The sequence below is a fragment of the Nyctibius grandis genome, chromosome 2 (genome assembly GCF_013368605.1).
Source record: "Nyctibius grandis isolate bNycGra1 chromosome 2, bNycGra1.pri, whole genome shotgun sequence".
In the NCBI taxonomy this organism is placed as follows: Eukaryota; Metazoa; Chordata; class Aves; order Nyctibiiformes; family Nyctibiidae; genus Nyctibius; species Nyctibius grandis.
In genome coordinates this window covers 101815932-101829349 of record NC_090659.1, presented here as the reverse complement: position 1 = coordinate 101829349, position 13418 = coordinate 101815932, and the positions used below count along the sequence as shown (strand labels likewise).

General features: G+C 34.8%; 1 protein-coding gene across 2 annotated transcripts in view; it reads right to left on the bottom strand.

Moving 5' to 3' along the window:
- Positions 1–13418, bottom strand: part of LOC137677794 (uncharacterized) — a 47543-nt gene that overhangs the window by 24544 nt on the left and 9581 nt on the right. Inside the window, exons 3-6 of one of the 2 annotated variants that reach the window (XM_068425398.1) lie at positions 8163–8287; positions 7384–7472; positions 6951–7027; positions 2096–2239 (exon numbers count right to left, since the gene is read on the bottom strand). In XM_068425398.1, the coding sequence (XP_068281499.1) occupies positions 2096–2239; positions 6951–7027; positions 7384–7472; positions 8163–8287 (435 nt within the window). The remainder of the gene's footprint in view (positions 1–2095; positions 2240–6950; positions 7028–7383; positions 7473–8162; positions 8288–13418) is intronic. The other variant, XM_068425399.1, reaches the window with a different exon arrangement.

The following is a 13418-nucleotide window of genomic DNA, read 5'->3' as shown; positions in this document are numbered from 1 at the left end:
ATACTGCTAAAAAAAACCCTGTTTCCTTTAAAAAACTGAAGACAAAAGGTACCAAAAGATATCATAACATCAGTTTTCAATAATAAGCTCTTTTTTGTCATACCTTAGCACACTGTGTGAATATTACATAAAGCCTCAATAAATTTTATCACTTTATTATGGCTTAAAGTAATATAGAGTAAATAAAATGAGTCTTTCTAACACCTTTTTATCTTCCTCCCACTTGAAATATGCTTTCATGTTTAAATATAAAAACTTTGGAATAATTAAAGTATTACTGACCAATGATTTCCATGATTCTTTTGAGACATGGAAAAAGATAACCATGAAAACTAAAATACAGTAACATAACTGGTATGAATAATAGACAATGAAGGAAGACAGTATCGTTGGAGAGCTTTTTTTTTTATATATACACATATTCAATATATTAACAATCCATGCACTACTGAAACATTTAAAATTACTTTTCAAATCATTAAAACAGTTAAAGTGTGAAACTGCACACTTTTATAATTAATAGAATCTCTTAGGAAAATGCAGATATACATTAAATTGTACAAATTTAGATTTGCACAATAGGCGTAGGAAATAACAGAAAGATACCTCATTATATACTTGGATTTTCAACTTTCATGGTATTCAGACTTTAAAGATGAAGCAATTTTTAGGGCGTATTGAAAAATCACCTGTAAGTTAAAAAAAATTTGCTGGCTTTGGAATTTTTGAAATTCTGATGGCTATTGCACCAAATTAGTAATAGAAAACCATGAAAATTCTTTTAGCTACGTACTTACGTTCTTGACAAAACTTCCTATTCAAGATTTACTCATTCAGTGTATAAGGAAATCAAATGTAGTTAGACCTGAAGACAGGTTATTTCAGCTAGCAGGTTAGTAATAATGCTCATCTGCATAAAATCCTACAGGCTTGAAAATAATAAAAACTGTTGCATTAAACTACTAAAACAACACTGAAGACAAATATATTTTATTAATACAGCAAGCTGTTAGAAAGCAACCAAAGTGAAAACTTAAAAATTCACCATTTTTTAAGAGAAAAAGGGCAGTAGATTAGTCAATCTCCATGCTGGCTCATTCTTTGTTATGTGCTAAACAGATACATTGGCTGTGCCAAAATTAGGAATGCAACATGGTTTTACAGAATTATATCCACTATTTATACTGAACTGATGCATCTCAACTGTGGACTGGGACTTGACAGCCTAATGCTTTAATACTTCATTTTTATCGTAAATGAAGGAAATTGACTTAGAAAGACATAGCTGCGAAATTTTGGGCTTTTAGTGATAAAATTTAGGGTTTTTTTAGTCAGCACAAAAAAGTTGGTGGTGTGCAGCCACCATTATAGTTTATATACTACCACCAAGGATAAACAAATAAAAAAATAATTCAGGTTACACAGCTTAAGGCTGGTGAATACTATATTGGCAGAATGTTGCTTCAGCTGCCAGATGAGCTTCTGAGACAAAAAAAACAACACACACAACTGAAACCAGAAAATACATGCCAAAATTTTGCCAATTAGCAATACGTGCCAAATAGAACAAAAGGTCAATCCAGGACATAATTATTTAAAAAAAGTTCTCCTAAAAGATAAGGAGACTAAATGACAATCATTAAAATTGGTTATTATATAAATAACCTCTTCTTCTGGGGCTTTAATTATCTTTTAGAAGATATCTAATACAACCTCTTCTTTAAAAAAACTGCTCAACAGTTACTTGATATATGACAACATCATTGTCTTAGGTTTATGAAGGAAGACTCTGCTATATGTCATACTATATTAAATATTTTACTAAAAATCAAAGTTATTACAACTGTAATAAATATAGTTTTATAAAACATTTAATGCACAATTTTATTTACATGCAAGTCTGTTAAAGGAACAACCTCCAGAAGAAAATGGTCTTGAAATAGGCCTATTTAAAACAGAGAAGATCCCCTGCTTTATTGGAGGTGATGATGCATTTTAGAAGGGCAAAGAACAGATTTTTATGAACTGACTGCAACTGTGTTATCAGCTATCGGAAATACTGAAAGAATTCCATGAGTCTGTATTGCCTCCCCACCTATGTCTTCGCTGCAGAGGTGGCCTTTGAGTGTTTTTGTGTGGAGGTACCACTGAATTCATGACAATAGGTATGGATATTTGATATTCATATCGTTCCAACATCTGAGCAATCTTCTCACGAGTGACCCCATGTTTATTCCTCCTACAAAAATAAAAATTTAAATAAATTGTCTGGTATGTTTATATGTTTACAGCTTTTAAGAAAAAGAAAAAAAACCCTAATTTCACAATTTTTCTTCTTGCTTTTCATATTTGAAATTTCACTTTTATTACACTGTATCCTCCTTCTCTCAGTCTTCGACTTGTATTAAGGTTTATTTTAACAATTCACCACACTATATGTTAAATAACAGAAAACAATACAGTCATTCTTCTTCATACAGAAACAGGATAATCACCGGAACTATGTACCTAAATAACCCTAGAAGGACTTTGCTTTCTATTTATTCATCAGATTTTACATGGTATATTAGCTAATGAGTAGTGGGATGAATAATATTATAGACTACTACTTATGAAAGCAATGTTCAAACTAGCATAAAAAAAGAAACTACATGGTTTCAAGACTTACTGACAGAATATTTTCTCATCAATAAATCTCTGTATAAAAGAAGGAGCAATTTTAGTTTTGAACCAGAACAGCATGCCCATGATACCTTTTATCTACTAGCTCCTACTGATACTTGCTGTAAATTTAGAATGTACCAAAACACATATAAGGGAAGAGAGGCCAAAAGTGTTGTCCTATTCTTGCAGTGTTTAGTGAACAGCTATTTTCAGTGAGAACTTGGCCTATTAAGAACCTGGCCTATTAAGAACCTGAGACATTAGATACATTCTAGTGTAATGTCTATCTCCTTATTAGCTACGGAATAGGATCTTAAAATCCATGTTAGCAGAAAATTTCGGTCTCTCTCAAAAAGAAAACCACGAGGCTCATGCACAAACTGAATGTCAGAGAATTGCCAGCACTGTAACAGAACTGAATCTAAAAGAACAGATATAAAACAGAAACAAAACTTTTCCATTGTGTAGACAAGCATCATAACCCAATATATTCTAATCACCAAGAAACCTTGTCCAAGCTGAATTATTTCCAAGTCATACCAATAGGGAATATTTGCCTGCATTATTGTGTGTTCTGCCAGGGACAGGAAAGGCATGGGCCTCCTTACCAACTTGCTCAGGTGTACAGAGGAGAAATCAATATCGGGAACAAACCAGCTATACTGGAAAGCAGATACTCTATAGAGAAAGATTTTAAAGGACTGACTTCTCCCCCACCCCCCGCAGGAGTTTGTGCATATTATTACAACACAGAAGTACGCAGCAAGTTGATGAGGGTTCAAAGCACATGGCAGGTAGGACTCTAGTTTCGCATTCAGAATGCAAAAAGAACTGGTGATCTCAGAAGCATTCAGAATTATGCTGGCTCCTTAAGGTGTATTTTGTCAGCTTTCTTTCTGGGAAGAAAAGGCTTGAATATTTCTCTCATAGACGCTCTTCCTTGACACAACATCAGAAGCTAGAGTGATCACCACAAGTGGCTCATTGTTTAAATGCTACTAATGTCTACGCTGTGCTAAAGAAGTCCGGGAGCAGCAGCATGTTGAACTTATCAGTTAACAAGTCTTAATAGTTTTGATTTTATTCATGAATATAAGCAAGGTTAATGGTAGAGAAAAAAGCCAATCCCCTAGAAATGTGGGGATTCTATAAAGCACTTGACTCTCATGACAGAAAAAAACTGAGAAGAGGAAGTCTAAATCTTTTTATGCCAAATGGTGGAAGCACAAAGTTATTCAATGTTTTCCATATCTTAGTACTCCTAGAAAAAGATTACAGCTCAAGTGCTCTGGGCATAAAGTGCACGTTCAACCACAACTGAATGGACTTGTGTACAATCACTTCATAAATGAGCAAGTACTCTTCCTTAAAGAACAAGGAAGGATAATAAAATCACCAACAGTAAAATCCCATCAAGCATAGAAATTAATTTTAAAAAGGAAACAATTCTGCTGTATACTGTCATTTAATACTGGGATCTCTTCAAGCATGTCTTCACTCATCCTTTGGTGGCTTGGCTATGCTGAAAGAGCATAAAGCCATCTATCTTTAACCAATACAGATTTACCAGCAAAAGCTCCTAACAAATAGTTATGCTTTGGAAGCTGGTTTTGCTTGGAGGAACACAGAATCTATGGATAAAAGCAAGGTTCTGTCACTATTAAATGCTTCTACACTAGAACAATCTTACATACCAATATACTGGCAAAGTAATCCTGCATAGACACGACTACTTAAAAGAATCAGCACAAGTTTAACGAAGTCAATACCAAATTGCAGTTTTATGATCATACTGAAGTAAAAAGGATTATATTAAACATGTCCGCATTTCACTTCTCTGTGAAGTTACACACCAGGGAACTTTTTTAAAGTTAAAACAACATCCGTCCCAAAATACAGATTATACACAGGATACCTGTTATTCCTCAAAAGCTTGAATCAAATGCATACTTTTTAAAAAAAAGTTCTAGTTCCCAACTGACCAGCTACTCAGAAAGCATACAAACATGAGAGAGGGTGATTTTTTTCATCCAACTCTGATTAAACACTTAAAAAAGAAAATAATAAAAAACCCTCTCTTCTACCAGTGATTTTGCCACTCATTTGTTGTCTCACCTGCAGTTTTCAAGATTTCCTATAAATGGTATCAAAGTCCAAAATCCTTCACACAAAGGTTTAAATGCTATGCAAGAAGTCTTGAGCACTACCGCAAGACACGTCTGCGGAGTCAAGATGTTTTCACAAAAGTTACGTGCACAAAAGTAAAAGCAAAATCACTCACGAGTGACTCTAAATTTGTACCTCATAGGCATGCTGGAAGAAAAAGAGACTGACACCTATTCCACACTAAAACATCTGTCACATTCTTGACAACAAGAATTCACCCAGTGTTGACCTAAAGAGCCTTTTCACAGATTTCTCAAACACACTAAGCAGTGGCAGAAACAATCCTATAAAAATAGTATGTAGAAATGCACCTGACTTCTAGAATATTGGCCTACTATATCACTTGATAAATGTTCCTAACAATCCAGACAGCACCACTAAAAACAAATAAATGAGGAGCATGTATCCAAAATATGAGAAAAGTCTTTTGCTAATTGAAGTAGGAGCTAATTTTTTATTCCAACTACCAGAAGCAGAGAGTCTTAACTGATCCTGCTTAGGAGGGAATTAGAATATATGACTCCAGATAACTAATAAAATTACCCAAATTTATTATTAGTATAGTATTTGCCTAGGCACTGCACAAAACGTTGAGCTCAAAATTCATAAGGGGAATCCTAAAACTACAATAACATCTCTATCATTATCTATTTCCCAAATACACAAGTATGGAAAAAATTGAGCCCTCTCCCCAAACAACTGAAAACCAAAACAAAACCTCACATCACCACCTTTACTAAACTCTCAAAAAATAAAATTTCCAGACAATGGGCCTCTATTCAAATATTTAAAGCAACTGGAGCTGCTAAAACGTTTCTAGGAAGCTCCTAAGAACTGGTAGCAGCTCTTCACAGTTCACGGGTTTTCCTTTAGTTTTGGGAAAGATATAGACTTTACTCCTACAATTAATGACTGGACAATAAAATTAAACGGAACAACACTTCACGTTTGTTTATCCCATTACCTGTTAAGACCATATGAAAACACGAATTTTCCTAGAAAATGAGTCTGTCTCATGTAATGGAAATCTCACACTGAACATCTTAAAACGTCTGATTACTAAGACAGCTTCCTAACTTGGCTGTGCTGCACGCTGAACTATAAAAACCTATTAGAATTCATCCTACAGAGACAGGACTACATCTCTAAAACAAAGTTAGTGGTAGCTTAGGAGCAAAAGGTGAAAACTTCAGAAGACTTATAAACACAATAAAGTCCCAGTCAGTAACGTATTACACACGCATACTTCGTGCATTGTAGGGGCTACTTTAGAGAACTGAAACAATTATAAGCTAAGTCAGTTGGAAGCATATAAAGTCATGATCAGTAAGAGCACTCTTTGTGATCAACCATGAAAATACTACACTACATTTCAAACAATAAAATATCCCTAAGTTGGTTTGATACCTCATAGATTCCTACAGCAGATACATCTGAGACAAAAGAGACATTAACCCAGAATAATAAGAGCTTCCCAGTCACTCTCACAACCCAGAAGTCCAATGACCTATGTCCAACAGTACTCTAAGTCAGATCCTCTGAAGACTGGGGACAATTTCACAAAACCTTGCAATAGAATAATCTAAAATATGAGCTTTCTTTTTAACCTTTACTGATCAGTAATGGACCATTGTTCTTTGACACTGAGACATCTATAAAAGTGGACAAAACAAAGCACTTATACTGATGCACTCCCTGTAAAATGTGTAATTTCTTTTTGTCTTCTACTTATTTCTTGTCATCAGTGTTTTGTAGCAACAAATTTCTCAGAATATTTATTCATTATAATAGCAGCGATTCTATTAGGAGTCAATACAGGACTCCTACAGTAGGAGTGAATAATTTTTCTACTCATGTCCAACAAAATTTTAATATCAACTTTTTGGGCCAACAAGACAGGACCTCTATTTATGTATGTTTGTTCATCCATACCACTTTCCATTTAAAGGTATATCTCAAAATGCCTATTTAAATAAAATACATTTTATACGAGTAGTTAACTATTTAAAAAAAATAAGATACTGAATAAAATATAACGTACTACAAATATATTTTTGTGTGCATATTTATCTATCTATCTTTATATATAAGTACAATGATTTCTGTAATATAAACCTTACTTTTCTAATTCTTCAGGATCAAACTTCCACCAAGTATCTGGCTCATGGAATGCCACTCTGTATCCCTTTTCTAGAGCCTGCAGCAAGCAAAAAAAAATGTGTGATATGTGTATCATTATTACATAAAATGTAACAAAAGGTTTATATACCAATATAATAAACAGATGTAGTAAACTCTCCAGTGGTAGCATGCTGAAATTCACTTACCCCCAACCTGTCTTAGCTTTCTTTCCAGGCTAAGCAGATTACATCAAGTCAATCCTTAAATTGGTGTGAAGTTTTGCCATACCAAATACTGACCATATCAATAAGCAGTCTCTCTTTAGAAACTTGAGTAAGGAAAATGTTTCTGGACAAAACAGACCAACTTATCACATGTGAAACTAAGTTTGCAAAGTTGTAACAGAGGATATAATCACACAACAAAACCTACCACTTCCACATATGGCTTCATTTCCCAGGCTTGAGTATTAGTGTTGTCTATTATAATTGGAGATTTTCCCTGCTCCATTGCTTGCTTTGCTGCAATGAAATAGTACAAGTTAATAAACAACTATGTAACTCAAATAAAATAATAAATGCAAATGAACTGTTCCAGGTGTTTTTCTGCACTAATCTAGTCTGACTGAAACACACTGTTCTAAGAAAAGATAATGAGATTCTTAGAAAACTGCTACAGAAAGAACGAGAATCTATCTGCTACCCTCCTTACCCCAGGTATCTAATTCCTCATAAATCAAACTCAACCTTTGGACACTGTTAGGTATTAAGAAAGATGACTTATTAAAGCTATTAATCTACACAAGTGAACCAAAAACTTCCTCAGAAAAATTCTTCCAGAAGTTTTGGATGGGCTTCAGATCAAGAAAAATACTGGAAAAAATAGGATACTCTGCTGTTGCCAGCATTAAAAAGGTTCAATTCTGCCATCAAGACACTAGTATCAAATGTAACAAATCAGCAGGTCATAGCACAAAGAAGAGAGATTTTCTATTTTTAACTCTGAACCTTCTAGAAGTTCAAAATTTCATGTATATATATACATGAATTAAAATACAAAGAATACTTTAAATATATACTTCTATATACCCTATAGTAAAATATATACATACTCTTTTTCATGTAGACTTATAATACACATACATGTTATGCTATACTTCTGTTCTCTAAATATAAGAACAATAATATAGGATTCCTCTTATGCATTCAAACCTCTCTTCTGGTTCCATTCATGGGCATCACCAAGCTGAGCAGCATTATATGTATATCCATCTTGTTGACGAAAATAATCATCAGTGCTGAATACTATGCCATCATGACTTTGACCAAGAAGAATACTGTCAAATAAAGGAAAATGCAAAAATATTGTAACTTTTACTTTTCAGTAAAAAAAGAGACATAGAAAAAAGAATATAGCTAAAAAAAATTTAACTGTGCTCTATTTCTGAACTTCTTCCAAACTTCAAACTGATTTATAAAAGTACAGTCATGTATTACCAATAATTCTAATCCAAATTAAAGCAATATATTTCCCCCCCCTCTACTATTTCTGTATTTGTTGTTTCTTCTCCACCCCAAGAGATGTTTGCACCCATGTAACTTATGGTTATATTGCAGGAAGTTCTAAGTACCTCATAATAATTTAATGTATTTACTAACATTTTCCACATCAATTCTCATTTGGAATTACCTCTAGAAACCATACTGATCATGAGGAATCTGGATGCAGCCAAGAAGTGAACTGGATGTTTAAATCCTTTTTTAGCACCTTGAACTCTCAATATGCCCTCTTCTGACCTCTGCCCATGCTGCCTGCACATACAATGTGGGTCAAACAGGAAAAGCAAAAGAAAGCTACTAATGTTTACAGCAATTTTGCTATTTTCAGGAAGAAGTAAAAGATCACAATAAACTTTCAAGATTGTCCTACTAATGAAAGCCAGGATTAGAGAAGAGCATCCACATTCCTTCAAGATCCTATACTCTTCTATTCCAGTTCTATGTCTTCTCCCCCAGTCCTGACCACGCACGCAGTCTTACTTGCCTCTATTTTCTCATCAACTATAGCACTCACTGGATCTATAGGCCACTAGAATTCATACCCAGAAGAAAGCAATCCTTTTCTCTTTTTTTTTTTGGGTTACTTTTCTGAAGCTTTAGCAGCTGAGCCTATTTAAGAAAAGGCCCTAAAAGGTGATACATTAAAAATGTCTAACTATCTGTGGAGACCTCCCACAGCTGAGCAGCAGTAAGCTGCTACATGGGTTACCATGTGTTGTAGAACAATAGTTTCAGTCTAATAGATGACATGAAACTTAAGATAGGAAAGGAGGTTGTAGTGAGGTGCGTGTCAGTCTCTTCTCCTAGGTAACAAGCAACAGGACAAGACGAAACGGCCTCAAGTTGCGCCAGGGGAGGTTTAGATTGGCTATTAGGAAAAACTTCTTCACTGAAAGGGTTGTCAAGCAGTGGAACAGGCTGCCCAGGGAAGTGGTGGAGTCACCATCCCTGGAGGTATTTAAAAGATGTGTCTATTACTGATAATATGTTCATTAATTACAGAATTTATTGTAATGGGTGATGTAGCAATACTACAAAAATCCATTAGGCTTTTCTAGAATTCTGTATTTGCATTGTCATGGAATGCCACAGTCAAACCTTCTAGAAGCATCACGTAGCTGACTTTTGGATTTAACTAAAATTCATCCTAAATGTTGCCCAGGCACACCAGCAAATACCTGTGAGTCAGAGAAACCGATTATGGCAAAGTTACAGAGGATAATTAACTGCTGGTTGATCAAGAACATCAGAATCTCTGTCAGATCAAATCCACCTTAATCCATCCCAGTGAGCAATCCCCATTCTGCCAAATATAAACTTTATTTTCAGAAAGTCATTAGAAATTAGGGTTTAAAGGAAAACCTTGTAAAACTGAGACAACAGTACAATTCTGTTTAAAGTCTGATATACAGAATAAGTGTGATTACAAAACCTCCTTGACGATTTTTGTTTTCTATAGTATATTTAAATTTGAAAATAGAAAACAGCCAGTTAGTGCCACAGAGCATTTATAGCCCACTGCAACACCCATACCACTGTCCTATGGAAATTTAGGCAACTATTCTGGCTCAGAAATAGGCAATGTACCCAAAGGCTACAAAAACCAAACTGCACTAGCAGTGTGTGGGATGGACTACTGCTGAGGTGGCAGGAACAGAAAAAAACTGGCCAAATCCCAAATAATACTGGGGAACAAATGTACGTTAATTCTAAGTTACCAAGCTTTCCTATACACATCTGCATGAAGAGCTACTTAAGTTTAATTCCTACACAAGGAATTTGCTATGTTTTGCCACTTGTCATCAAGAACAGACCTGTTACAGACCAGGACCGGTCTGTTTAAAGACCGGGACACTGTACGGCTTATTAACTTGCATTCCTACACATTTACTGTCCCACAACTATGTTGTAGGGTTGTTTTGCTTTTGAAATACAGAGATCTGTAACAACAAAAATAAGATTACTGAGGACCAGAAGAAACTATTAATGATGCAACTGTCAAGTAACATGATCAAAGCTGCATACAAGCTGTTTTTTTCCTTCTTGCTCTTTCTCCCTTTTCCAGATTATTTAGGTTACTTCAGGATAAATAGCAATGCTATTTCAGAAAGCAGAGCATGATACACCAAAAGTACAGCCATTTTTTTTGGACATTGTTTAATAATTATTTTGGTTAGATCCTATGTCTTTTAATAGGGTGTGTATTACATTGGTTTAGGACAGCACAGAAGGATTCAAAGCCTATTTTTGTTCTAAGTAGATAAAATGGCATCAGTAAATCATACACCACACACAACAGCATTTTTTCATTGCTATTCCTCTCTTGTATAAAATATTTAACAGGAATTTATATTCATTAAGTTACTTGGCCATGATTTTACACATGGCACAATTTTATTATTTACAGCATGCTACATTTGCCAATTAATAATGCTGGAAAAACTAGATCCATTCTCCACACTCACCTTTTGTGTGCTGAATTTATATACACACATCTTAAAGCGTAAGGACCATCTGCTTAATAAAAGAGATGATAGCAAATAATAACTGGGATTCTGCCACTAGCTGAGTAGATAGACACACCCCTACAGCTCCTAGGAGCCTGACCATCAATTTTCTGTAGGAATATATATGAACTGATGAATCTACACTAAGGCGACTAATGGGGCACTCATTTTTATTTTTATTTCTAGGAACTGACACTGCTTGCTCAGTGTTCTGGAGAATAATTCACTTACTCAAATTCTTCTGTTTTATCTTCCAAACATCATTAGTTGTAGAAATAAAGAAACACAATGACAAGGGTTTGGGAATCTTGCAAACCCATCAACAAAGTTTATTCTTGAAATATTTCGTTATTATTCCTTGAAGTTCAGAATACACCACAACTTATTTATGAACCTATATAACTGATATAACAGATTTAATATAGTAAACTATGTTTGCAAGAATAATCCTAAAACTACAGAATTTGGGAAGGCAAAGTGACTACCAAACAGGCCAGAGTAATAGAGCCCTTACCCTATACACAACACACAAGCTATCACGAGGTAATGAGTTCATAAACTGAAACTTCGATTATTACAGCAATGATCACAGTCAGTTTCTAAATTGTGAAATTAAATCATAAACCACAACATTTTAGAAGCCTGACAATTATCTCTTTCAGAATTCATAGTATTTAAACTTGTAAAATTTAAAACACAAACATACTTGTCGACATGATATGGAATAATTCACATACTACTTAAATTTTGTTTCTAAATACATGTCATCCTAGGCTCATGAATTACAAAACAGAAACAACAAAAAGCACATCTATGTAAAGAAAGCATCATTACTATCTAAACCCATAAAGAGATGATATTTCACTTTTGAGAGATGAAGAAAATAAGATAAATACATTTCTAATAAGAGACTCAAATTACAGATCAGTCAGTGTCAACATGTGCACGTCTGAAACAAGTAGCAGTATTATCCAACTGCTGTAATCCAGCTTTTCTACCTTAAACCTTCCCTGCAATTGAACACCCACCTTTGAACATAGTAGGACAGTGAAATTAAAGCAACTCACCTACTTTTTCCAGACACACTATCTGACCTAATAGAAGATATTAGCTCGATGTACAAAACTCATCTTGAAACCAAAATGCTCATTTTAACTAGTTAGCAAACCAATACATGTTTTTTCCAGCACACACACACAAATCCTGCCTTAATAATTCTTCAAAACTAAAATGGTCCCCCAACCGGCAACCTAGTTAGCCTACTTTGATAGATGATTTTATAACAAAGATCTTAGAATCTAATAATTCACTTATTTAAAATCTCTAACATCTGCAGATGAGGAAAAAATAGACAATAACTAAGTATCACTTCAAAATCTGTAGTATTACTAAGCTATGTAAATGCTACTTTAAAAGCATCACCTGTAACACTGTTTAAAGAAATACATTATTAGAAACAACAGCACACAACTGTTTCTACATTCAGCTATAAATACTAACTCTTTAACTCTTCTAGAGTTCAGAAGATCGAACTCTCAGGATGAACAGTCCCAGATAAAGATGACTGTCTATGTACTCCTGACAACAGATTTAATTCAAAATTTTTAAATTACACCAATATTTGTACTTTCAACCTCATTAAGCTCCTTTTTATTCAAATTAATGCTCAGATATTTATGGAGGAATGGAAAATTGCAATTGCTGCCCAGTTCAGTAGCAAAATAACCTAAAAATCCAAGTCTGTTTTCTTGTAACTTTTTCCAGCATTATAAGATCACATTATCATCTACTTCTAATTGTAGCAGACTCTTGTCACTTGGGCTAAATATATCATTACTGGGTATCTGGCCAAATTGTTTCAGAAAATTTCTAACTAAATGGCCAATCACTTCTAAAACCAAGGAAGAATACAGCATTTTATCATGTTTCATTATTCCAATCTTGTCTCGGAGAAGCTTTGGACTGAGGAAGTGAAATCTGGCAAAGTACATGCATTTGTTTTTCCTGCAAGAATTTTTTTGTATATCTTCCCAAGCTGGAGTACTGCGTCCAGCTCTGGAGCCCCCAAAATAAGAAGGACATGGAGCTGTTGGAGGGAGTCCAGAGGAGGGCCCCAAAGATGATGAGAGGGCTGGAGCACCTCTCCTATGAAGAGAGGCTGAGAGAGTTGGGGCTCTTCAGCCTGGAGAAGAGAAGGCTCTGGGGAGACCTTACAGCAGCCTTCCAGTACCTGAAGGGGGCCTACAGGAAAGTGGGAGAGGAACTTTTTACAAGGGCATGTAGTGACAGGATGAGGGGTAACGGTTTTAAACTGAAAGAGGGTAGATTTAGGTTAGATATTAGGAAGAAATTCTTTCCTGTGAGGGTGGTGAGACACTGGGACAGGTTGCCCAGAGCAGTT